This window comes from Lytechinus variegatus, chromosome 5 (genome assembly GCF_018143015.1).
Source record: "Lytechinus variegatus isolate NC3 chromosome 5, Lvar_3.0, whole genome shotgun sequence".
Lineage (NCBI taxonomy): Eukaryota > Metazoa > Echinodermata > Echinoidea > Temnopleuroida > Toxopneustidae > Lytechinus > Lytechinus variegatus.
Genome location: NC_054744.1, coordinates 46,132,283 through 46,158,836, shown reverse-complemented (window position 1 = coordinate 46,158,836; position 26,554 = coordinate 46,132,283). Strand labels below are relative to the sequence as shown.

The 26,554-nt window shown below is 35.4% G+C and overlaps 1 protein-coding gene across 1 annotated transcript; it reads right to left on the bottom strand.

The window, feature by feature from the left end:
• Nucleotides 1-8,971: 8,971 nt before the first annotated feature.
• On the bottom strand, nucleotides 8,972-25,542 carry LOC121416289 (sorbitol dehydrogenase-like). Its single transcript, XM_041609823.1, has 9 exons — nucleotides 25,428-25,542; nucleotides 24,690-24,723; nucleotides 23,406-23,570; nucleotides 22,177-22,336; nucleotides 19,531-19,649; nucleotides 14,193-14,258; nucleotides 13,288-13,463; nucleotides 12,551-12,672; nucleotides 8,972-9,388 (listed from the first exon to the last, which is right to left on the bottom strand). The coding sequence occupies exons 1-9, from the start codon at nucleotides 25,497-25,499 to the stop codon at nucleotides 9,232-9,234; spliced, it is 1,071 nt and encodes a 356-aa protein (XP_041465757.1). The 5' UTR covers nucleotides 25,500-25,542; the 3' UTR covers nucleotides 8,972-9,231.
• Between the last annotated feature and the right edge of the window lie 1,012 nt (nucleotides 25,543-26,554).

Here is a 26,554-nt window from a genome sequence, read left to right as displayed (position 1 = left end):
TAGACAAACTCTCGATCCGTAATGGCCATTTGATGGATTTTAAACTACACATGGGAAATACCTTGGTCAAAATAAGGCAATAAACATATTACATAAACAATTATGAATAGGATGTTGTAATGATGATGTTTTGATATAGGACCATCAATATTACCTTGTTATCAGGCGAGGATTCAGGGGGGGGGGGGACACAGGGGGCACGTGCCCCCCCCCTTTGAGAAGCAAAATTCAAATTTGTAATGTAAAATTGCCATTAGAACAGAGGTGTGGCCCATGAAGACAATTTTTGGGGTTTTTTTGCGAGTCATTTTTTTTTCTGGTACGAAATATCCTTAATTTGAGGTTGAAAACCTTTCTTTTTTGGCTTGTCAAAATCTTCCTCCGAAAAATTTGCCCCCTTATGGAAAATCATGGATCCGCCCCTGCTTGTTATTTCTACTGTATAATGTGTTTATAATCTAAAATAAAGATAAACAGGGTTAAAGAATACTCTATATCGTGTCACTTTTATTTCAGATCTAATGAAATGGAAATTGTGGGATTGATAACCCGCCTAGTAAAAATTCTTTAAAATATCATTTGTGCATTCGTTGGGGTTCTGAGTGGCCTGAAACTGATTGCCAACAATCGACATTCAGAATAAAAAAAGGTATCTTTTTGCCTGGATTGGAAACCATTTGCATAACTAAATCGTAAATTAAACGTTATTATTGTTCTTATGCTGAAGTTAAATTGATTTTTTTAAAAAAAAATATAGAATGTGGATAAATTACTATGCAAGTACGAAAGAGAGGAAAAGAAAAATAATGAAAACAGAAGGAGATGATGAAGAAGGTGAAGAAAAAGAAGACGAAGAAGAAGAAGAAGAAGAAGAAGAATAGAAGAAGAAAAAGCTTGCAGGATTTACCCCAAAGTCATTCTGCTTTTTATGGCAACCCCTGCAACCTTTTAAATTTTTACGTTATAGAAAATCAACCTTGTCATGCTTGTTCTTATTTTTTGTAAATATTTATTTTGTTATGTATTTTGTATCTTCTTTGTTATTTTGTACAATTTAATAGAAAAAGTTGCCGCCTAGATGAAAATAAAAAGAAGAAGATGAAGAAGAAGAAGAAAAAAGGAGATATATGTTACAAGAAGAAGAGCTAGGTCAGCCCTCGATCATGTAGATGTAAAACCAAATATTGAATGCTTTAAAAAATCTTTTATGTTCTCCGCCGCACGGGTCTGGAACAATTTACCATACTCACTTCAGAATGCAGTTACAGTAAATTCTTTTAAATCATCCTTTAAAAAAATGTATTTCCTATGATATCATGTCAATTTTCGACTCACAATGGCTGCCACAATAATAACATAATAACCCTTACTTATATTTCATTTGTTGTAACATACAATTCCCCTATTCCTATTTAATATTGATGTTACATTGCTTTTATTTGTAATGATCCTAACCCTTTGATATCTTATAGTTAGACATACCTTTATAACTGATTGCCATTTTTTATTTTTTTTTATTTTTCACTCGATTTTCTATTGTGCCAGAATTATTTCATTGTTTATTGTTTTTATCAGCGAATAAATTATACAATTAGTAGTATTAAAATTAGTTACTGTTCCTTTTTAATAATTTAAAATATTTTAGTTTGATTAATATTACCATTTAAGTAACAATATTTGTTTATTTATGTTACTAAGTATTGTTATCTTTGATTTAGATTTTGACTATATTTTCATGTATGATGTGATGATTTATGTTATTCTTTATGTTTTCATCAGGTCATTGATGAAAAACAGTTTTATACTGATCTTTTGTACCTGATTAAATATGTTCTAGTAAATGAATAAATAAATAAATTATTAAATTACTACTACTACTACTACTACTACTACTACTACTACTACTACTACTACTACTACTACTACTCTACTACTTCTACTACTTCTACTACTTCTACTACTACTACTACTACTACTACTACTTCTACTACTACTACTACTACTACTACTCTACTACTACTACTACTACTACTACTACTACTACTACTACTACTACTACTACTACTACTACTACTACTACTACTACTACTACCACTACTACCACTACTACCACTACTACTACTACTACTACTACTACTACTACTACTACTACTACTACTACCACTACTACCACTACTACCACTACTACCACTACTACTACTACTACTACTACTACTACTACTTCTACTACTACTACTACTCTACTACTACTACTACTACTACTACTACTACTACTACTACTACTACTACTACTACTACTACTACTACTACTACTACTACTACTACCACTACTACCACTACTACCACTACTACTACTACTACTACTACTGTTAGTGTTGGTGTTGGGTTAAAGCAATTATACACCACCCAGCACAGTTAAATAGTTTTCCAAGATTGTTAGGGATCTTTACCACGCTCTACTTCTTTAGTTTAATACACTCTAAAAAATGAAGTGCTAATTCAGCTCTTAAAGAGCGTGTATAGTGACTGCACTTCGGAGTGCTGATTTGTCTAGTTCAAATTTGGACGAGAAAAATCAGCACTTCGAAGTGCAGTCACTATACACGCTCTTTAAGAGCACTTCATTTTTTAGAGTGTACGATGATTATTTTTTTCTAATAAACTCAAATCTGTTTTGGGGGCTATATCTGACTAGTTCAGCAGCGTAATTTATTTTCTTACCATGTGCACCAATTAACATTCTTTACTTTTACCTTAAAGCTCCAATACCATTGAAATTATTGTGTTAAAACAACACTTGTCGTTGTCGAAAATGACCATGGCACCATATCAGGTGTTAAATTACGCCTTGCGTTTGAACGTAACACCAAATAAGGATACAATAGGTGTTAAAATTACACTGTGAATTTTAGATTGGTGTAAAAGGCTCGGAGTTATGGTGTATCTACAACTGTTTTTGCATTGCATGCTTGCATCAAGGTCCCTGCATCTCATACAGTTGGCCTACCCCATGGTGAATCACTGCTCTGTGAAGCCAATGACTTTGCCACCGTCCTAATGAAACAACCTTCACTAATGAACACGACAAGAAGATCAGAAACCCAGACACCAGTAATGATAATATATAGATTCTCAGGGTGGGTAGGGCTGGTGTAAATGGTGTGGTGTAAATGATGCTTCGTTTTACGCTCAGCGATTCATAGTTGCATTGTTCCCATGAGACCGTCGATACAGGGATCTTTCACAACTCATTACATTCTTAAAGGTCTAGTCTACCTCAACAAAAATTATTTGAATTTTTGTTTAAAGCTGAAATTCACCATCAATATAAGATTTAAGAAGTTATGACATTTAAACTTTCACTTATGACCCAACACCCCAAATGAACCCACAGGCAGTATATGATGAGGGAACTCATGACGTTACAAACTTGATAAGTTATTTTCATCTTGATTCATTTTTGCATCAATCATTCACTTGGTCGGATTTTTAACGGAAGAAGTAAAATCATCAGTATATGGGTGGAGATTCTAGTCTCTCACATAAAATTTCTTATCATTCAATAAAATATTTAATATAGTGTTGAAAAGCAAAATAAATGTTTGAATGTGTGACATACTGGCTCCCTTGATTTGCCTACTCCATGTCCATTATGAGCACAGAACAGAACTGTTACATAAGCATCACAAATCCATTTTGCATCCGATTTTGATAACATTTCAGTATTATATGCTTGCCTGTAATGTTAATTTGTTCCTATCATCAATATTGCACTTTAAAAGCCTTTGAATTGGGAAGCTTTAATAATTATTACCTTTCATTGGAAGTAGAAATTCAAAGCCCAAATGAAACTAGTGGACATGGTCTTTAATTAAGAGCCTATACCAATCAGTTTGGGACTAAGATTTTGAAATGGTTGATAGTTTTGGATAGGGTCCTAGTCCTGAGAATTGTAGAGTTATAAAAAGCATACACGTGAAAATAAGAGTAAGATCAAATGAAATAGAATGTATAGGTCAGGGTGCACAAAAGATAAATTTGGGGGGGGGGGGGGTCAGACCCTTCAAGTCATTTTTCATGAGCATACGCCACTGAGTGGATTTTGACAAATTATGGACCCAAAGTAGAACCAAGAATTACTCTTGCTAGGGGGCAGACAATTATAGGGGCAGATCTTGATGACGAATCTGAAAAATATACATACAATCCAGATTAATATACATGTATATCACACTTCCTTATTCCTTCAACAACAAATTTATTCATTCTCTGGGTGTTCTAAGTGGCGGATCCATAGGTGTATGGTGCCCCATGAAAAAAAAAATATGGAACACGACGAAGTGTGGGTGATTGGAGTGATGACCTTTCTTTTCTTTAAGAGAAAAGTTATGTAAGATTTCTTCCCAAAATGTTGAGTAGGCCCTACATTTTGTTTTTATTTTTGCACGTCAGAATCCCCTTCCCCCTTGTTGTCAATGCAGGGTCTACCACTGGTCGTCATTTTCTTCAACTTAACACGACATACAGGTACGTGTGATCCTAATAATGGCTTTTGTATCCCACAAAATCCAGGCTATGCACATCGATCCGTTCCTGCCTTGAAATAACAATAAAAAGGGGGAAAGAAGTTGATGAAAGCCATATCACCTTCAAGACATGCCTTTTTCATGGAAATGTTGCATGTTATGAAGGAAGGGAGCGGATGTGAGAGGGAATATTCATCTATTATGAAAGAGAGATGGTTGATGAGAATAGGGGAATAAGATGGTAGGAATAAAGCATTGGAGGGGATGAGGTTTGAGGGAGAGAAAGAGATGGAGAGATAAATGGAGAGGGAGCCAGATAAGGGGGGGGGGGGTAGTAAAGGAGAGTAAAAAAAAGGCATTTAGAGCAAGATAGTGTAGTATGTCACTAGTTCGAAATCGATTTTATTTATACTGACTTTGGTATTGAAAGTTCCAACATCCCTCTCAAGCCTGATCAACTAAAGATGGAAACTTCTTAATATTCTAATTTGTCATTGTTTTGATTACACGTCTCTGGAACATGGGTTTGCTCTTAATTTACATTCATGGATGAGTCCACTCAGGGTAGTTTAATTGGGAGGGGGATGGCCTAAAAATGATGTCATTTATTTTCTTTTTATTAGTGCATTATTCTACATACACTTACATGACCTCAATCTCTCTATTGACTCTTCTTTCCTTTTCCTCTCTTCCTTTCAGCAATTGCCTCCTGCATCCCAGTGCCATCCTTGTTCAACATCATTTTGAAAATAATACTTAACTTAAATATCCATGGACTTGGAATAAATTAAGGCAAGAAACAAAAGATATGTAACAATTTATAAAAATCAATTTATTATTCACTGAATATCTTCATCAAAAATTAAACTTCACATTATCAAAATATGACTAAAATCATATACTGTATATTCTTTGAATAAATTCACCATGAGTTTAGCATTGTGATGCATGTTGCTACAAAGGCAAGATATTGAATTTCATAATAAGAGTAGAAATGATTCTACATATAATTTGTTACGGCCCCGTCTCATCGTTCTGTGCAAGCCTTGTGGGTGATTGCCCGCAACTCACCAACAAAATGTTTTTTTTAGCATGTTCAAAACTGTTTTGCACGCTAATCAGATTAAATTTAGCGTGCCCTTCTGTGTGTGAGATACTGTCAATACGCTATTTTATTCATGTTTATTACTGTTTGAAGAGTGGACTCATGAATAAAATAGCCTATCTAACTATGGTAACAGGCGCCAATTTGGCACACTGTGATAAATGCATGCATCTGCATTGGACATTTCTTACACACGCACTATTAAAATTAAGCGTAATTTATACAGGAAATCTGCATAAACCATGGACTCAACCGTGGGTTTTCAAAACACCCTTTGTGAATTTGGGCCTAAGTGTCTCCCAAGAGCACTACAAGTAGTTACTATGACAATAACCAAAGGGATCTTGCTAATCTTCGTATCCAATTTTAAATCTTAAAAACAATTACAACCATCAAAATTTCTCTTCATACATTTCAGTAACACATTACCAATGTTGTTAATAATTGAATCAATTCAAAGTAAATTGCTTCTAATATTTCACACATATACACATGCATTAAACATTGAAAAAATAATACTGCTATATGATGAATGTTAATTCTAAATGACCATTCATTTTTCATGTACAATTATATATTACAAATGAACCATAGCAGTAATACAATAGCATTACATTATCACATCAAACATTGAAGGAATGATCTCCCTTACAGGTACACATAGTAAAAGCATGAATGGTAAAATGTTAGTTGGCCAAAGAAATGATAAAGATGTAACATATAATTGATATATAAAATATGAGAGCATATAAAGAGATATCAACACATAGAGTGCAAAATCAAATTCAATAAGGTGCTCAGGACCTCGAATGATACAGTGCTAAGCTTCATATTATGGGTAACTGATCTCTTCCATATGTGGTGCTTCAATTAAAAAATATACTATATGGCTTTCAAATGCCAAACTTCTAAACATGCAATTGATTTAGATACGAGTATCAAGCAAAATATGGCAGTGCTCAAGTAATCAGTTAAAAAAGATCAATTTCATGGGCAATTATTGTATTACAAAAGTTTCTGAAATGGATAGCAACTAATCACAACATTCTTGATCAGGGTTGCATGAAACAAACTATTAAATCCAGGAATGAATTCAAGATTTATAGAAAAAAAGGGGGTGGGTTACTTCAAGAATAAAATGTTTATTTCTTTTCATAGCAAGTATTATTTCAGTGATTTTTTTTTTACATGAATTTAGAATACCGGTGAATACTGCTATATAATACCGGTCAATACATAAATACCGGTGTATTGGCTCAGTTGGTAGAGCGTCCGTCTCACAACTGGGAGGTCGGGGATCAAACCCCGGCCGCGTCAGACCAAAAGATGTTAAAAGATGGGATTTGCTGCTACCCTGTTTGGCGTTAACGACTAAAGGAGAGCCTCGTCGATCTAGCGCTGCACAGCGGCTGCCGGGCCCACGATCAATTGGGCAAAGCAAATTTTTCGGAGTATTTCATGTCTATTTCAAACAATAAATCATGGATTTTAGATTTTTTAGATTTTAGAAAAAAAGAGAAAATGCCCCCTTTGCCCCTTGGGACTACATCCTGCACAAACCAACTTGCAACTAATCATATGAAACTTCTACATTTGAACACAAATCTTTGTGTTACAGACCCATGCACACATGGGATCATGTGACAACCGTAATTTTCAAACCATGGGCTTCACAGGTGTTTTCAAAGCTTGACACAATCTGATTCTAGTGCCTCAGGAAGATGATAGAATGAAAGCAGATATATATCAAAGTTCCCATTACTATTCTTTTCTTTTAATTTTTTTTGTGTGGAGCGTTGTGGCCCAGTGGATTAGTCTTATGACTTTGAAACAGAGGGTCGTGGGTTCAAATCCCAGCCATGGCGTAGTTTCCTTCAGCAAGAAATTCATCAACATTGTGCTGCACTCAACCCAGGTGAGGTGAATGGGTACCTGGTAGGAATTTATTCCTTAAAATGCGTGTGCGTTGTAATCATAGTAATTATGGCTGCCAAGCTACAGCTGGGGTAATAATATCCGAGTCCTTTGGAAGTGCATAGAGACATTATTCATAATGTGATATGCGCTATACAAGACTGTTAATCAAATCATAATCTTACATGAACTGAAATCAGACGAGATGAATCATTACTTAAGACCCAATGGATGAATTCACTAATAGCTAATATAAATTCCAAGTTATGTCTTCAATTGAGCTTAAAAAATTTCTAGCAGCCGCATGCCATGAACTTTACATGAAATTTCTTTGGAAGATGGGCGACATTTGATTTTGAATAGAATATGGTTCCAGATAAATCTCTAATTGACATTATAGGCTGACTTTAGTTTTGGGCCAAAATTAGTTCAAATAATGATAATTTTATTTTTTGTCATTATATTATATAATTTCTTTTCAGTTGATCAAATAACTTCTTTAAATGTATTTAAAATAATTGCAAAGCTAATTGTGTAAAATTTATCATGTTATCACCTTAGTATTACAATACCATATCTACTACGTATAACATAATACTAGTAAATGTAAATATATATATTTTGATAGTTGTGAAAATATGTGTCAACATCATGATCGATATTCATGATTATGTTCTTGTTGATTAATCAGGCCTGTGAGTGGGGTTTCAAAAAAATAGCGGAAAAATTCCGCTGAACTGCGTTGGCTCACTCACCAATACATAGACTGAAGAGCTTGGAGGCCCGTAAGTACAGACAACGTATTTTAGCAATAACGTTAGATCTATCAGTGGAAACCCGATTTTCCGATCGTTTTTTTGTACATAAAATGTCACATTATGAAAAATAAATCACATCCATATTTACGAAAAAATGTTTAAAATTCAGAAATATCGTACCTTAGACCGCAGTTACCGCTAATTCCTTTGAAATAATGATCGAAACATCGTCATCTTCGATCCTTTCGTTGGTCAACGTAAGTTTCCATCTTGGATGACGTCATCATCATTACAGGCGTATTTACCAGTCGCAAAATATCGTGATTTGAGCCGCTGCTTTGCGCTTGTATGCCAACAACGGCAACGGTGCAAGGTGTGATCCGCACATAGAGATGTATACTAATTATATATCTCTATGGATCTGCAGCAGTTTCATTTGAAATTTCACGAAGGCAAAATACGAGGCCCCGTAACGTGTATATTCACAACACACACATTCTGCTCGCATCCATTTACCTAGACTTGTTTTCCAGCCGTTTTGGATAAAATAGCGGAATTTTTACTAAGAAAAAACGGAAATGGAACACAGGAAAAAAGCGGAAATTGAAATCGGTCTTAAAAATGAAAATAGCGGATTTCCGCTAAATAGCAGAGATTTCACAGGCCTGATTAATGATGTGTTGACAAGCTTCTTTCTTATACAAATCATGGTTGATGAAATTGAATTCCCTGAGTTTTATTCATGATTTAAATGTCTGAGTTCTATAAATCCTTCCATATCTGTTCATTTGGACACTTTCTGTACAGAACTTGATTGATAACAAGGATAGCAACCCACCCTGTGATGGTTCATGTGAATGGCAATGTCACATGACAACAGCAATCAGCTATTGGTCACAATGGATCACATGACATCAACAGCAATCAGCTATTGGTCACAATGGATCATGACCTTGATGGCTCCACCCTCTCCAGTCTTAGCCGTCTCAAATGCCTTCAGAGATTCTGCTAACTTGAAATGATGCGTGATCAGAGGCTTGGCATCAACCTTCCCACTTGCAATCATTTCCAATGCTGTTGGGTAGCTGTGAAAGGGGGAGGAATACGGGAAAATTAAGATTATTTTGAGAAACTATCATTAAAGCTGTTTACATTGGGAGAACAAACTTGATATTGATGTAAATTGGGCAAATGTATTTAAAAAATAATCTTATTCAAGTTATAGAAAATAAATTACGAGAATTCAATCTTAAGATATTATATAATCTCTTACCAGTAAGAAGTAGCCTGTTTGAATGGAATTTTGCAAAAGATGATTTGTGTCCAACATGCAAGTTTAAAGAAGATATTATGCTTTTATTGACTGTGAAGTAAACAAATCCTTTTTTAAATATATCAAAATTATTTTGCGAGAAGTTTACAATGTAAAAGTGGAAGTAAACATCAAACAATTACTTAAAGGTCAAGTCCACCTCAGAAATATGTTGATTTGAATCAATAGAGAAAAATCAGACAAGCACAATGCTGAAGATTTCATCAAAATCGGATGTAAAATAAGAAAGTTATGACATTTCAAAGTTTCGCTTGTTTTTGACAAAATAGTTATATGAACGAGCCAGTAACATCAAAATGAGCGAGTCGATGATGTCACTCACTCACTATTTCTTTTGTTTTTTATTGTTTGAATTATACAATATTTCAATTTTTACGAATTTGACGATTAGGACCTCCTTGTCTGAAGCACAAAATGTTAAGATAATGGATTTCCACATGTTCAGGGAGGAATGAAACTTCATTTCACATGACAATGACGAGAAAATCAAAATATTTCATATTTCAAACAATATAAAACAAAAGAAATAGTGAGTGAATGACATCATCGACTCTCTCATTTGGATGTAGCTGGCTCGTTCATATAACTGTTATTGTGAAATGAAGCGAAACTTTGAAATGCCATATAACCTTCTTATTTTACATCCGATTTTGATGAAATTTTCAGTGTTGTGCTTGTTGAATTTTTCTCTTTTTATTCAAATCAAGTTTTTGTTGGGGTGGACTTGTCCTTTAAAGTTGAAAGTGATAGTATAACAATATCTTTGTAACTATTGCATTTTAGTCAATATATAAAGTTATTTTGGATAGGAACAAATCAGGAATTGAAAAAAGAAGTTTTTTTTTTAAACATGTATTTATAAAAGAAATAAAAAAATGGATAGAAATGTCCAACATTGCTAGTAAAAAGACCAAAGAAAGAGATGAACTGCCCTGGGGCTTGCTACGATTTGTGTAAAAACAATCTATGTATTACGTAGATATGATTTTGTAATTATTGTAATAATACTTATATGTTTCATGATTTATGATTAATTTTGTAACATTTGATTTGAATGTGATTTACTGTGTTACCCCTGATTTGGATGTGAATAAATCCTCTAATAGAGGAAAAAAACTATCATTAATCAATAGAGGAGGTGTGATAACACAGTTGGTAAAGCAGTGGGATGCCAACCTGGATTTGAAGACAGGTTGAGGCACTAGTGCACTTTTGTAAGGCATATATTCCTATTACCAAGTCCTGCAGAATACATTTATTTTACCATTGACTGTTATCAGGGTGCTACATAAGCACTTGCCCGATTGCCCGGGCAAGTAAAAGTTACAATCGGGCAAGTGTTTTGAAGTAAAGATCAAAACTACTTGCCCGAATTGGGCAAGCAAAATTCTTACAGTAGAACAACCCAAATTAGGGTCGATATATGATATTGACCCTAATTTTAGTTATGGCAGGCAAGGCAAAATAAATTTGGAAAAACAAATACAATAACAAGGTAGATCGGTTAATGTCAAAAGAGTCAATGGTTTATAAAACTGCCAAACTTTCTTTTAAAGATGTATAACTATTTTGTCAAGGATTTTTTTGGGCTAGTGAAATAGATTTTTGGGCAAGTATATTTCAACTATTCAAAAATTTACTTGCCCGACTGGGCAAGTGCTTTTAAAAAGTTATGTAGCACCCTGCTGTAATGCTGTTTGGGCAGACACAAATCTAAGTTGAAGTCCCTTTTTTATTACAAAAGAAGGCTGTTAGAATATGTTCTTTGAATTCACATTATGCCCATAGTAGACCCCTGTTCAAATCACTCAAAATTCTTAACATTTATCAGATGAATAGATATTGCATCTTGATTTTATTGTTCAAACATAAAATTGGGTTTTTACCTTGTTAACTTAATAATATGCTTTCATTAAATATGTCGGTACATATAGTAACTATGATACAAGGAATAAAAATAAATATCATTTATTGGCAGTTGAAAAATCCTATCTGCTATTTTCATTCAGTCACAAAGCACCAACAGTTTGGAATGACCTGCCAAGTGATATAACATCAATAAAGAATTATAATGCATTTAAAATAAGTATAAAGGAGCATTTAATCAGTCTTCAACTTGTGTAGATTTATTTTCCACATTTTACCTTTGTGTAGCCTGGAGGGTTTGTTTGGTTTGTTTTGTGTTTTTTTCTTTTTGATCTAGTGTTTTATTGTGGGCAAATAAGTTTCTTATATCTTACTTTGTCAATTATATTTTATCTACTTTCCTTTGGGGGGAGGTTATCTTGACAAACTCTATTTTTTTTTTAATTTCCCTATCTCCTCTGTTTAAATGTTGACTTATTGTATACATATATATTGGTTTACATTTGCTCAATTATGTATTTTTATGAATTTTTATATTGTGATTTTTATTTGAAAATAAATGAATTGAACTGAACTGTACCAACAGAAAGGACTTTAAGCCATTGGTCCTCTGGTTAATAACAATGCATTGGCCTATTTATGCTTTACTGGTTACCAAGGAAACCAATAATACAATGGAGGCAAATTTATTTCTATTATGTTCCTATTGTAAATCTTCGTCCCTTATTTACATTCAGTTTCCAATTAAAGATTAAATATTTAGCACAGAATTTGACACTGTAATGCATGAAGAGATATGCTTGATATTTATGATTTCATAAAGTATGGTTTGCCATAGAAAAAGAGTAAGGCTTAGTGAAAAAGAGATTTTTTCTTCTACATGTATATTACACAGCATAAATTAGAGATTTATCAGAAGATATTAGCATCAAAATCCTACAGAATGAATAATATAATGCATCAAAAATCTAAACTACGACATGGGGAGTGACAACTGTCAGAGATTGGTATTAGATGGTTACATGAACAGTGGCATCCCTATACTTACCAGTTAACATATCTGAATATTCCTCTAATGTCCACTTCTCTAACCGCTGCATTCACAACTGGTAGAGTGATCTCAGCTGGTCCAAGTCCAACCAAAACAAGAACACCTCCTGACTTGGTTGCCTAAGGGGTAGACAAAGGTGTACAACAAATGATGCTGAAACAAACTTCACACCTGTAAATAAGTTTCTGGGTTGGCAATATCTTATTCCATGATCTTTATGGAAGGAGAAAATTGCTTGGCAACACATACCTCTTTCTGGACTTTTTAAATGCCATATAGAAGCTTGAAGCATAGAAAAGGGATTTTGGCTATAAACAAATGATCATATATATCTATTCTTAATGCCCTATCTATTTTCCATAATCTACTTTGATTCAAACTGTTAATCATTTGATATTACTCTCTATAGCTCTCTCCAATAATTACACACCACCTAAGTTCATTATCATGAGAATATAATTTTTCCTTGTGCATTGACTTGCCATTGCCTCTGTAAAATCAAAGAAATATTCAACTTGCCAACAAATCTCAGGTGCAGGAAAGAACAAGGATTAATTGGTAGAACTATAAGTAAGGTCTAAGGAAAACTTAAAAAGTTAAAATGAGGTTTGTAATTACTTTGAAAAAAAGAAGAGAGAAAGAGAAACAAGTGGAGGAGTGACATCATAACAAGGACTCAACTTGCGCTCATGTTATATGATGAAACATCCAAATTGAGGTAGACACCAACTTACATAGATCCCTGTCTGGATGGAAGGCGGTGCTCCGGTACACTCAATAGTAATACTTGGTTCTTCTCCCAATGCAGTATGAACACGTTTGACTATTTCCTGTACATCCCTGGTGTCCACTTTGATGATGTGATTAGCACCAAGCTTAGAAGCCATATCTAAACGGTTCTGATCAAGATCTGTAATAAACGATGATGTCTCACCAGTATTAAAAAAAATGGTCTAGAACTCAAATTAAATGTCTCTCAAACTGTACTGGAATGATAGTTTAACAGCTTTATGTATTGTTGGAAGGGCTTCATACCCAGGGCGGTGTTTGACTGTGTTTCATGAAGCCATTTGACTTAACACACATTTCCACATAACTTTTATGAAAGACATTTATGCATGACTTAAATGCATGACTTTTACGCATGTCTTTACACATGATTTTTATGCATGACTTTTACGCAATACATTTACCTATGACTTTAAAACATATCTATTATACAAAACTGGTGACTCTCTCCAGGGGGTTAAATCCAATTCTCAATCATATGAGCTTCAGTTGAAAAATGATAATTGTAGAGAAAATCTCTTATTTTTTTTAAAGGAAATCTGAATGGAAAACTCAAAATCTATCAATTAGATGTTACATGTGATGTGCTCAACACTGGAAAATTTGGATTGTCTCATTTAGCACAAGAAAAGGTCATCCACATTCATTATAAGAGTGTGTAAAATGCAACCAGCTTTATGATCTAGTATATATTATTCAAGAATAATGTAAGCTGGTGCTCAGAAAAAATAGAAAAATTCAAAATCAAGAAAAATTATTGAATTTTAAGAAAAAATTCACACAATTCCATCTATATTAGCTTTTTGATATGATATGTAAAAAGAAAGAATTGAAACACTGACTGACTTACCTGTAATAACAACTGAAGAAGCTCCCATTGCTTTGGCAGTGAGAAGGTTAACCAATCCGATAGGGCCTAGTAAAATTCAAGAAGAATAAATGGACAAAATGACAAAATTTTCTAACGAAATTTATGTTTATTAAATACTGAAAAAATATATTGGACACACCTCACAAAATAGTCTGTAATTTTCCCTAACTTCTAATCTTCGCCTTTCTGCATTATATAAACAAAGCAATGGTGGACCAAGAAAACTACCACTGTTACCAAAGTACAGTTCTCACTTATTCTTTTTTTTATGATACCAGGGACATCCTGAAGCCTCAAAGTACGTTACTGTATCACATATACAGGCCTGTGAGTGGGGATTGTAAAAATAGCTGAAGCTCAGGGATGACAGTGGCAGAAGACCACAGGACCCGAAATGTTATAGACAATAACTTATAAAAAAGTATAACAAAATTAATTCAAGCCTATAAGGTCTTAAGCCTAGTTTACATCAATATATAACACAGGAATTTTTGGGCAAGAAAGGGGGGGGGAGAGCCCAAGAAAAAAGCACAAAAAGTTTTGAAGAAACTAAAAACTGAGGGAGCAAAAAGACAGAGCTTTTCATATGGAAAGGGGTGCTTTAGCAGTTTCTACAGTGCAATTGAATAATTTCATGTAAAATGTTAATTTTCAGTGAAAAGATGTAGATCTAACTTAAAGAAAAAAATAATGAAGGGCAACTTTGCCACCTGTCCCCCACTGAATACAGCCATGCATTGTTACCACATCTGTATATCCTTCATTTCTATAGGCAATTCAGTGAAATAAGGGAAAAAAAAACAACAACAAAGAAACCAAACTTGAACTGGCAGTGTTAAAGTCATTACCACAAGTGTATTTGTCCAGCTCCAGCCGCAGCTGCTAGCAGCAATCAGGCGCTCACCGATGCGCCCCAGATGGGCTAAAAAAGTGAATCCGGCACAAGTAGTGAGTAGCGCCACAAACAAGCAGTACAACGTGTACTGTCATTAAAGCTGAAGGCAGAAAAAATAATTATGTGTATACTCATAATAACTAGATTACTGTCAAAAATGACATTTTAAGCCATGATATTGTCTATTATGCTCCAAAGTGTAAAATTGCATGCAGTACAGTACACAAATGAATTCACTTGGATTCGTCAAGCTCTCAGAGAAAAAAGCGACTGCGGTAGAGATCACTATTTGACATGTCAGTCTTTTTGCGATATGCACATGCAAATGGATACACATAACTGTTTATGAACATGAATACATGATGTTGGCCGATAAATACCAAGGGTGGTATTCTGGAACACTGTCATAACTTTAGTCATAAATTTTGTAATTTCTCTCCAAGATGTGACACCGCTATGAGTGTCACAAATCTGTATTCTGAATATTGTCTTTTCCCTGTCATATCCATGTTCCCGCCCATCTCTTTGGTGGTAAACCAATCAAAAGGTGGCAAACAGACCATTGGAGGGCATTAATGACAATCTTGGTTGACCTTATACAACTTCCAGTGTACATAATTTGGTATTGCCTGGGTATATCCTGTTATCTCTTAGTGGATCAATTTTCTCATGAATTCTGTAATCTGATTGATTTCTTTGTGAGACAAACCTTTATTTACCTATAATTCTTGGTAACAAAGATCAAACAGGTAATATAAGCCCGGATCACCTGTTTGGTGTTTAGCTGTTGTTGATTTAATGTTATTTGCTTTGTTACGCACATGCCCAGTTCTGATTTCAACCACATATCATGAGACAGTATGATGTGCGTATTCCAGCATTACGCTGCGCACTACTATTTGTGCATCAATTTCAAATGCAAATGCGCATTCTCTGTTTATTGTGATGTCATAAATGACTTCCTTTCCAAAATCACTCTCAAAATGCAGGGTTTTTTTTAAGTTCTATTTTATTGATTTACCTTATTCTGCAATAACATAAGGATACACTTAAAGAGACAAGGCAAAAGCAATTTTGTTTCTCGCCCACTTATGAAAATAACCAGAAATATCGTGATTTGCGAAGGCACACAAAAGAATTATATCGAAACTTCATTGTGAAATGAATGGGAAAATGGAATAACACTTGTCATAAGAGCCTTGCACGTAAACTTTAACGTTGACCTCAAAATGACCTTTGACCTTACCATGTGACCTCCGACTGCAGCATAACATGCAGGTCCCCCAAGTCCATCTACCATCCAAGTTTGGTTGAAAAGTGACTTTCAATTGCGGAGTTAGGTGTCATAAAAGAGTCTTGCATGTAAACATTAACATTGACCTGAAAATTACCTTTTACCTTACCATGTGACCTCCGACTTCAGCATAACATGCAGGTCCCCCAAGCCAATCCACCATCCAAGTTTGGTTGAAATACAACTTACGGTTGCGGAGTTAGGTGTCATAAGAGAGTCTTGCATGTAAACTTTAACGTTGACCTGAAAATGACCTTTGACCTTATCATGTGACCTCTGACTGCAGCATAACATGCAGGTCCCCCAAGTCCATCTACCATCCAAGTTTGGTTGAAAAGCGACTTACGGTTGCGGAGTTAGGTGTCATAGGAGAGTCTTGCATGTAAACTTTAATGTTGACCTGAAAATGACCTTTGACCATACCATGTAACCTTCGACTGCAGAATAACATGCAGGTCCCCCAAGTCCATCTACCATCCAAGTTTGGTTGAAAAGTCACTTTCAATTGCGGAGTTAGATGTACGAAAAGAGTCTTGCATGTAAACATTAACATTGACCTGAAAATTACCTTTTACCTTAATGTGACCTCCGACTTCAGCATAACATGCAGGACCCCCAAGTCCATCTACCATCCAAGTTTGGTTGAAATACAACTTACGGTTGCGGAGTTAGGTGTCATAAGAGAGTCTTGCATGTAAACTTTAACGTTGACCTGAAAATGACCTTTGACCTTACCATGTAACCTCCGACTGCAGCATAACATGCAGGTCCCCCAAGTCCATCTACCATCCAAGTTTGGTTGAAATACAACTTACGGTTGCGGAGTTAGGTGTCATAAGAGTGTCTTGCATGTAAACTTTAACGTTGACCTGAAAATGACCTTTGACCTTACCATGTGACCTCCGACTGCAGCATAACATGCAGGTCCCCCAAGTCCATCTACCATCCAAGTTTGGTTGAAATACAACTTACGGTTGCGGAGTTAGGTGTCATAAGAGAGTCTTGCATGTAAACTTTAACATTGACCTAAAAAATGACTTTTGACCTTACCATGTGACCTCCGACTGCAGCATAACATGCAGGTCCCCCAAGTCCATCTACCATCCAAGTTTGGTTGAAATACAACTTACGGTTGCGGAGTTAAGTGTCATAAGAGAGTCTTGCATGTAAACTTTAACGTTGACCTGAAAATGACCTTTGACCTTATCATGTGACCTCCGTCTGCAGCATAACATGAAGGTCCCCCAAGTCCATCTACCATCCAAGTTTGGTTGAAAAGTGACTTACGATTGTTGAGTTATGTGTCATTAAGAGTTTGTGACGGACGGACGACGGATGACATTTGCACCCTGCTTGTTCTCACAAAGTACAGGAAAAATCTATGTTCTGGTTCCAATTTCCATTCGGCCTCTGGCCTCATAGGAGTTGGAACAAGAATGTGGATATTATTATTATTACGTGAACAAGCCAGGTATAACTATAAGTGTTTCTTCTTTCTCTGGGTGAAGTACAGACCTCTGCGTAGGGTACTGTCGTACAGTACTTTGTGCAGTGCTGAAAAACTAGTGTGCTTTGTCACAATGTCGACCCTATGCAATATACTCATGAGATTACAGGTGTACAGTTGAGGCCGAAAGTTTACATACACCCATGGAATTCAGTGAAATTTGTTCACTTGCCAAACATCATTAAATTTACTATATCTTCAATAATATAAATACTACCATGAAGAATTTGGTATCAAATAAAAGAGCATATTGAGCTCTTCCACATGATTGGAATACCGTTGAGATCAAAGTATATTTCAGGTGGAATTTTCTTTGAAGAAAAAAGTAATATTAATGCCATTGTATTCTATTGTTAGTTTTTATATTTTCAAACATCGTTTCATAAAAATATATAAATGTCAAATCTATGATTTATATTACATTTTCTATCATGATTTGTCACCACTGAACAAAAATGTGTAATCTGAAATGTTTGTTTTGAGAAGTAACTAGCACAAATTTGTTATTTTTAATTCGTCTAAAATATGAAGATTTTTTTGGAAAAATTTTCACCTAAATATTTTTCATCTCCTGGTGACAAAGCAATGTGATGAAGGGGCATGACATACTCATTAATTTGATATCAAATTTGTCATGATAGCACAAATATTTTATAAGATAGAGTAAATTCTATGACGTTTGACAAATGTCAGCTTTTCTTTGAATTTCCTGGGTGTATGTAAACTTCTGGCCTCAACTGTATGTATTAAAGGTAAAAGTGCTCATGTGCAAGTAAACACTAACTCCTTTTTCATCTACGCCTGATGCAGAGTTATCCTGTCCAACTGCCTCTTAAACTGTTCTAAAGAAGCAGATTTTACACTGGCAGGAGCTGGTTCAAAAAGCCTACAGTACTAGGAAAGAAAGACACTTGAAACCCAAAGGTCATACAGGGCCTTATTTCCCATCTATTTCCTGAGAAATTGCCAACCCTATAACACACAATTAACTAACTTCAAGAAACAAACATGAATGACTCTATTTTTTTATTGCTCTCTTCTGTAGATTCTCCCTTTTATTCATTTATCATTTATTCTTGTTTACTTTGAGCTAATCTGCAGTAGGATCATAGGAAAATCAGATTAAACAGCCTAATTTGGACAGAGAGAAAGAAAAAAAAAATGGCTATCAGTTGGAAAAAATAAATATTATTGGCGGAGATTCACAGGCCTGCATATATGTTTATTCTTTCCCCTTTCCCTTCTACTATAAGTTTCAGGATAATACAATAACTCGTGAAGTACCAATTACAAGTATGATGTGAATATAAACAAAGCAACAGATAAAACAAGAGTTTCTAATCTTTACCTTTTATTTCAAATCGTCTAAGAAACTGAGCCAGTTACGTTCTATAAAATCAGTTCCTAAAGATGATCTGGGTCCCAAAACACAAAGGTTAGCAAATTACTAAAACGCTTGATTTTTATGACTGATTCTAAATGGTAGTCAATGGAATCAAATGTAGAAGAATGTTCTACAGTCATTGCTAAGTTTGTGTAAACTGGGCACTGAAATAATAGGTCATCATGAACCTATCAATCAGAGTTTCATGTTTCTTTGTATGCTATAACAAAACCATACCTGCACCACAAATGAGGACCTTGCTGCCTATTGTCACCCCAGCTCGTTTACATGCATGAACTCCGACAGAAAGCGGCTCCAACAGGGCGCCCTCTTCCATGCTAACATGATCAGGTAATCTAAAAGAAACAATGAAATAAAAAATAGGTATGAACAAAAAATCAAGACTAAGTGTATACAAATAGCGAATAGGCATGAGTGCGATGGTGCGAGATTTCGCATGAGGTGAAAGAAAGATGCTCTATTCAACTCGGCTAACGCCTCGTTGAATAGAGCGTTTCTTTCACGGAATGCGAAATCTCGCACCATTGCTTGAATAAGAATATTCGCTATTTGTGTTGTACAGCGCCTCAGTATCTAGCGAAAATATTAAAAAACAAGAGTTTTTCCCTCCAGTAATCTATGAAAAGGGAGCAAAAATATTGAAAGCGAAAAGCCGATCTCACAAGCTGGGCCCTCTACAAGTGTACATGATCTTGGACAGCATTGCGCATTTATCCAGTGGGCTGTACGCGCATTGTCACCTTATTAAATGAAATCGCATTGTGACGTCACCTCGTAAAACAGTGCAATGGTACATTTTGGATGGTACGTCTTGTGTGCAACGGTACGAATGTGTCACATTCAGCCTCCCATTTGATCGCGTACAACAATCTAAGTAGGCGTTGTACAATATTAAATGATGCATGTATTGAAGCCTCATTTTTGTCTATCTTTTTAATATTATGTCTCATAAGAAATGGTGGAGAAAATATTGAAATTTTCATAGAAAACTGAGCTCAATGTCACTAACCTCATGCCTTTCATTATTGTTAATGTGATGATATCAATACATGATCAACACTTCATCGATATTTCTACAGGAAGTATAAGATGACACTATGTTTACCAACTCCAATTTTCTTAAGAAAGTATTACTCATTCTTCTTCCAGCTTAACTTCTGATGCACACATTTTATGGGTTTCTTATTGACTACTGGTACATTCCTCCTTCTTACTAAAAGGTCCATTCCCCCACATTCAGAGTAATGTCATAACATACAGATTGTTTTGGTGAAGCATCCAAGGTTGACAAGCACCTGTTAGGCTGTGAAGAGTCTTCGCTGGAATATCATGTAAAAGGGGTTCACTTCTGAACCCAAGTCAGATAACAGTTTTAGATTGGCTCCAGCATGCAGATATTTTAGAAATCAAGTTTAGAGCTACAGAAGAGTTTACATTTTATACATCAGTTTGCAGAGTTTATTTTATCATCTTCAGAGTATGGCCACCATTAGACTTACGGTACTCACGTTCTGTATTATTTGTCATTATCAACTTCATTATCTTCAATAAATGTGTAAATCCTGCATTGCATTGTCTTCATTTAAACTGGTTGAAAGTAAAAGTGCAATAGATCCCAACAGCAACATAACATTATAATGAAGACACACAGAAAACTGTTTCACTAAATTGACACAATTATATATAACAGCTTCTTATTCTCAATTCCATTTCAGGCATGTGCATGTGCTATAGACTATACATTTGAATCTTGAATTTCATTTTAGAAAGGCTTCAAGCCATAATGTTTGCATGTAATGCCTACAAATACATGCAATCTGTAATCAATAAAATCAGTTTCCATCATGTGTACCGAACATGTGCATATAAAAGCCTTGGTTAAATATGTACATATACAAATGTTTTTCTATTTCATGTTTTGTGTTAAGTTTCATACAATTCAATTTCTTCATTAGTTATATTAAAGTAATTGAAATTGTATAAGTTTGAGTTTCAATTCAGTCTTTCACAAAGGATTATCCTTGACTTGGTTACAATACCCTGGATTCAGATTCCAAAGTGCACTGATAATCAAATAAAGATAACTCCCACAGGCCACAAGAGCAAGAAAATAACAAGAGGAAGCCAAGTAGGTCAACACTAACCAAGTACTACATGTATATTCACTCAATACATGTACATACAATGGAAGTTCTCATTTATAAATAATAGAGTATCTCTAAAGTGCAAAATCCACATTGATAATATGCTCAAGGCGCTGAGGAACATCAAAAGATTACATGGAGAGGCCATGGTAAAATAACAACAATCATCACAAAGAAAGGAAATTGCTGGAAGATAGTTTTCAACAAATGGGTTTTAAAAGCAAATTCTAAACAATCAACATTGGAAATATTGCTTGGATATCATCTGCATAACAATGATAAGTACAAGATTGATCAATATTCATGCCGAGCTCATAAATTTTACGCACACAACGCATATCAATATCCATCAAGATCAGAGATCACCCGTACATATAGGCCTACTGAATTATAATTATGAGGAATAAAATATTGTTTTGAACTTCACACGGCAAAATCGTAACAATACATAATACTGCAAATGCTAGGAGTTACCACCAAGTGCTGGATGCGAGGGGCATCAAAATTTTGAGGGGCTGTGGGTGTGCCTCTTCAAAAAAAAAAAAAGAAAGAAAGCTTAGGGGCCGAATAGGCTAATTGACGAAAATTCTCTTCCTTTTTTTCAGAATAAGCACAGGTGGGGGAGGCACAAGATGACCTTTTTCAATTGATTAAAGTATATAATCAAATGTTAACCCCTCCCCCTCCAACTGCCACCCATGCAGAAGGCTATACTTACTTATAGCAGAAGTCTGCTGCATGACAGTAGTAGCGTCTTAGGTTGCCATCATAAGGGGGCGTGGCACAGAAAGCCATCTCACCACAGAGATTATAACGACCTCCCTTACAGAAATCACACAGTCTACATGGTACACCTGGTTCAATGGCTACACGGTCACCTAGCGGAAATAGAATAAAATAAAACATTCAAGATAACAATGAGGGTTCATAGCCATCAGCAGTTCTGTTGTGTTGTAAAGCATTATGCATTTGTATCATTACCATTATTATGAAAAATATACCGTAAAGGTATTGTTTGAATGTCTAGAAAAATGTTGATTCATGTGTAATGTTTTGAAGATCTAACATATCTTTGCAGTACATGGCAGTTAATTTCAGTGTTGGGTGATGAGATGTGTCTCAACTCTTCCAGGACAGTGATTCTGTGTCTTGGTGTGGGAAGCTGATGTCTTTATGCCTTTCTCTATCTCATAGGAACAAAGAGCTTGATGTCAATATGTCAGTGATTGCCTGCTGAGACATGTCTAGAGACAGTAACGATGACTTGATGCAGGGAAAGCCGATTAATGATAGTTTAACTGGGCCATTTCATGCCAGGCTTTTACTAGGGGAGGGGGGTAAATTTGTCCCCCCCTTAAGATCTCGGTGGCTGATCGCTGTTAAAATCTGCATGCAAGTAGTGCCGGATGCAAGATGTTGAGTAACATTAAAATACCTACCCGAGCATTGCGAAATTGGCTCAAGAGATGCGCAAGTCTTGGAAGTAAAAGTCAGCAAGCGGTGCAGTGACAATTTTTTAGCAGTAGCATAGTCACAAAATTGTTGAGGGGGTGAAATTGTACCCCCCCCCCCTTTAAATAGAGTTGAGCTTTGCTACAGGTATGTATAGCTCTGCTACTTCCACTATTTAGTAAGCACACCAGAAATTTATTAAATCATTAAACTGCCACTGCAACCTTCTATGTAATGTTTATTTCTATCTCTACACATTACACAATGCTGAATAAAACTCAATATGTTTTGCAGATTTTCAGAATGAGATCTGGAGGATCTTTTAATAAGTTCTAGCAAATGAAGCAAGTTAAAAAATCTTTTTTGAAGATTATTCAGAATCTATCAAACATATTGGGATGCTTCTGTACAAGTTGTATTCAATACTATGCATGGATGGGAATCACTTGTTTATGCTGCACATCTTTGTCAGCTAATCAAAATCCGAAGACCTACCCACTTTCAAGGACGTCACTTTGCTTCCAATCGCCGACACGATACCACTGGCTTCATGACCAAGAATCATTGGTGCTTTGACGATGAAGTCACCAATACGACCATGAGTCCAGTAATGAACATCCGATCCACAGATCCCTACAGCGTGCATTTGTATCTGCACCTCTAAAATGATAAGGGGTATATGAATACACAATGTGTGTGAATAGGCCTAATTACAATAATCACTTGCTGGGGCAAGATTCAAGATTCTTTTATTGGTCAATGTACGCATACAAAGATATTTGGTTTCCAATGGCTTTAACAATAAGTATAAAAAGATGAAAAGTACAATATTATAATAACAATATTGAAAACTTTACATACCGGTAAACAAAATAAATTACTAACTTTCTGCAAATACTTTAGTACCCCTAAACATTCATAATGATAATTAAAGGTCTGTACATGTATGCTGCAATAACACCCATCCTAGTATTTGCAGAATATATTCATCATTCAATTTCAAACACAATAAATGTAGAAGAAATAGTTATACGCAATATAACACTTGTACAAGTGTTATGTGATTTTTCAAGTATCAAAAGGAAAAGGGGAAAAAAGAAAGGAGTAAAGAAACAGTAGCTCTGCAGGTTCATATAAATCTACTTGAACAAACTCTAGATACAAATAGATCTTCTAAATGTAAAATTCTTGACAGCACTTTGAAATTATATTTTGTCAACAAACATGAAGCATCTTTATGTGTCATGTATGCTCAGGAATCTCACAAGAAAGGCACTATCTATCTTTCATATAGGTTTTCCTGCATTCTCCACTATGTTCATGATTAATGTGAAGATGAGAGATGAAGTTTTAGGAATCCTGGTAAAAGACACAGCTCTGATTCTTGTTCAAGAGTCTGAAGGACTGAATGAAGGACACACACACACACACTGCATAAACAACCATAACTGGGCTTAAGACACAAGTAACAGATCATATTGAAGACCTTCACACTCTTAGTTGATTTTTCAAATACATGTAAAACTAGTGCTAATGAGAAACTAAGAAAAGCAAAATCTTCTTGTCTGCTTTTTTCTTAATTCATTATTATTTTTTATTATTTCATGATTTCTTAAATCTATAGTGATTAATTATCATATTGGCAAAATAGGCATTACATGTACCTAGCCAGGAGGGTACACTGCATTTGCTGAGAATTTTCTGCAAGCAGAAAAAGAAAAAAGGGTTCGATTAAAAAAAAAGATCAAATGAATCACAATATAAAGCTGAGTCACGTACCATTTTCTTTTGGTTGAGGAACCGAAGTGTCTTCCTGAAAAAGATAACAAAGAAATTATAGAACATATATAATACACACGTATGCTATTTCTCGTTATCCGAGTCCCCTCCTATGGGAAATTGGTAGTCTCAACACGGGGAGGGGACTCAGATCACAAGGAGTAATTAGACAGTTTAATAGTGTTTTTGGTGTGTTATTAATTTTGTTTTATTTAGTGTCTTTGATCATTGTTTCATCAACTTGGAAGAATATAGGCCTATACTATATAGCCACAGGGGAGAAAAGAAAAAGACCGCTTTTGCATTAAATTTAAAAAGTGTCCGTGAAAGATTGCTGATAAGTGATTTTGAGGTGTTCCTCAAGTTTGTCCCCAGTGACTTGGATGACGATAAAGCCATTGCCAATTGGCCAGGCCGCAATTGGCCAGGCCGCAATTGGCCAGGCCGCAATTGGCTAGTATTTATGACTGTCCGTACTGTATGGACACACGCAAAGTTTGGACTCACTGACACTGCCAATGGCAATGACCGAGATAAGTGGGCGGGGTCTTTCTCCAGTAGGAGGCCGAGCGCAGCTAGCGGATCGGAGCTAGCTAGCCCGCATCTATCCCGCCGCGCGGCTGATAGCTCCACTGCTATTGGCATTGCTGCCCTCTCGACGACTTGACATGACACTCGATCTGCAGCTATAACATTGTCAAATATTAATAAACACTAAAAATATAACGGTCTTCTTACCAAAACAAGATTTCCCGTAGATCGTAATACAGCAGAGAGATTACCACTACCCGGTGTGGGACTGGGAGTCATTTTGACAGAATGTTAATCCACAAATCAGCAGCAACATACATCAGCTACTCGCTCGATCGAGCTAGCTACCGTAGCTAAACAATAGTACCGATACGCACATACGGTATATATCGCGTAGTACTAGTAGTTGTACATAAAAATTAGGCTAATCTAAAATCTCTTTCGTAAAAGTAATAAGTTCAATAATATGTTATGATTTCTAGATTGGCTTGAAATGGGCAATTATCTGCACTGAAAAGTAAGAAACTATTTTTTCTTATTTCCTTTTTGTATATTGGAGTAATTGTCATAACTTATTCTTTTCTTCAGTACATATTATTCTGCAGGTAAATAAAAAACATGTCTGAAATTAAACAAATTTTCGGCAATAAGCTGAAGATTTCGACTTTTTTTTTTTTAAAGAGGACTCAATCCTTTCCCCTAAGACTTTTTGTTTAAAAAAATCTCCGGCAAAAATCTCTAACCAATTTGCTCCTATTGGCGGTACGGTGTACATTTCGAATGAATCTGCAAAAGATCGAGTGATTTTATTTTGAGTTTTGACTAGGCAAATCAATAAATTATCAACATCTGTAAAATCTCCCAATCTCCCACAGTAACTGTATTGTCTTCAAGGGGGGGGGGGGGGCGGCTGTACTTGTACAGTGTCTATGTAGAGTTCCCTGCACTGCTAGAAATAAAAGAAATATGAAAAGGAGGGAAAATGAAAGCAATATAATGTGAACAATGATTAAAATTCATGAACATAACCATACAAAAATATGCTTCAAACTACTAAATATTCTTTTTTAAAGAAGTTATTAAAAAACGAATTTTATTTGTGATAATCCGTGGCCACCGCGGTCTAGCGTCTTTGGCAAGGCGTTAATCCACACTTTGCCACTCTCGAGTCGAGTCGACCCAGGTGCTAAATGGGTACCCGGTAGGATGCGAAAGATATTGTATGTTTGATTTTGCCAGCGCCATAATGTCAGTGGCGTAGCTACGGGGGGGCCTGGGGGGGCACGTGCCCCCCCTGAGATTTGGTGTGCCCCCCCAGAAAAAATTGGCAGAGC

What these genes read in the sequence shown, in the direction of transcription:
- LOC121416289 (XM_041609823.1), bottom strand. Translation starts at nt 25,499, where the DNA reads ATGACTCCCAGTCCCACACCGGGTAGTGGTAATCTCTCTGCTGTATTA. An exon ending in AGTGACGTCCTTGAAAGTGG is followed by an intron (nt 22,337 to 23,405) that starts GTAGGTCTTCGG and finishes TATTTCCGCTAG; the next exon opens with GTGACCGTGTAGCCATTGAA. An exon ending in GGTCCTCATTTGTGGTGCAG is followed by an intron (nt 14,259 to 19,530) that starts GTATGGTTTTGT and finishes GAATTTTACTAG; the next exon opens with GCCCTATCGGATTGGTTAAC.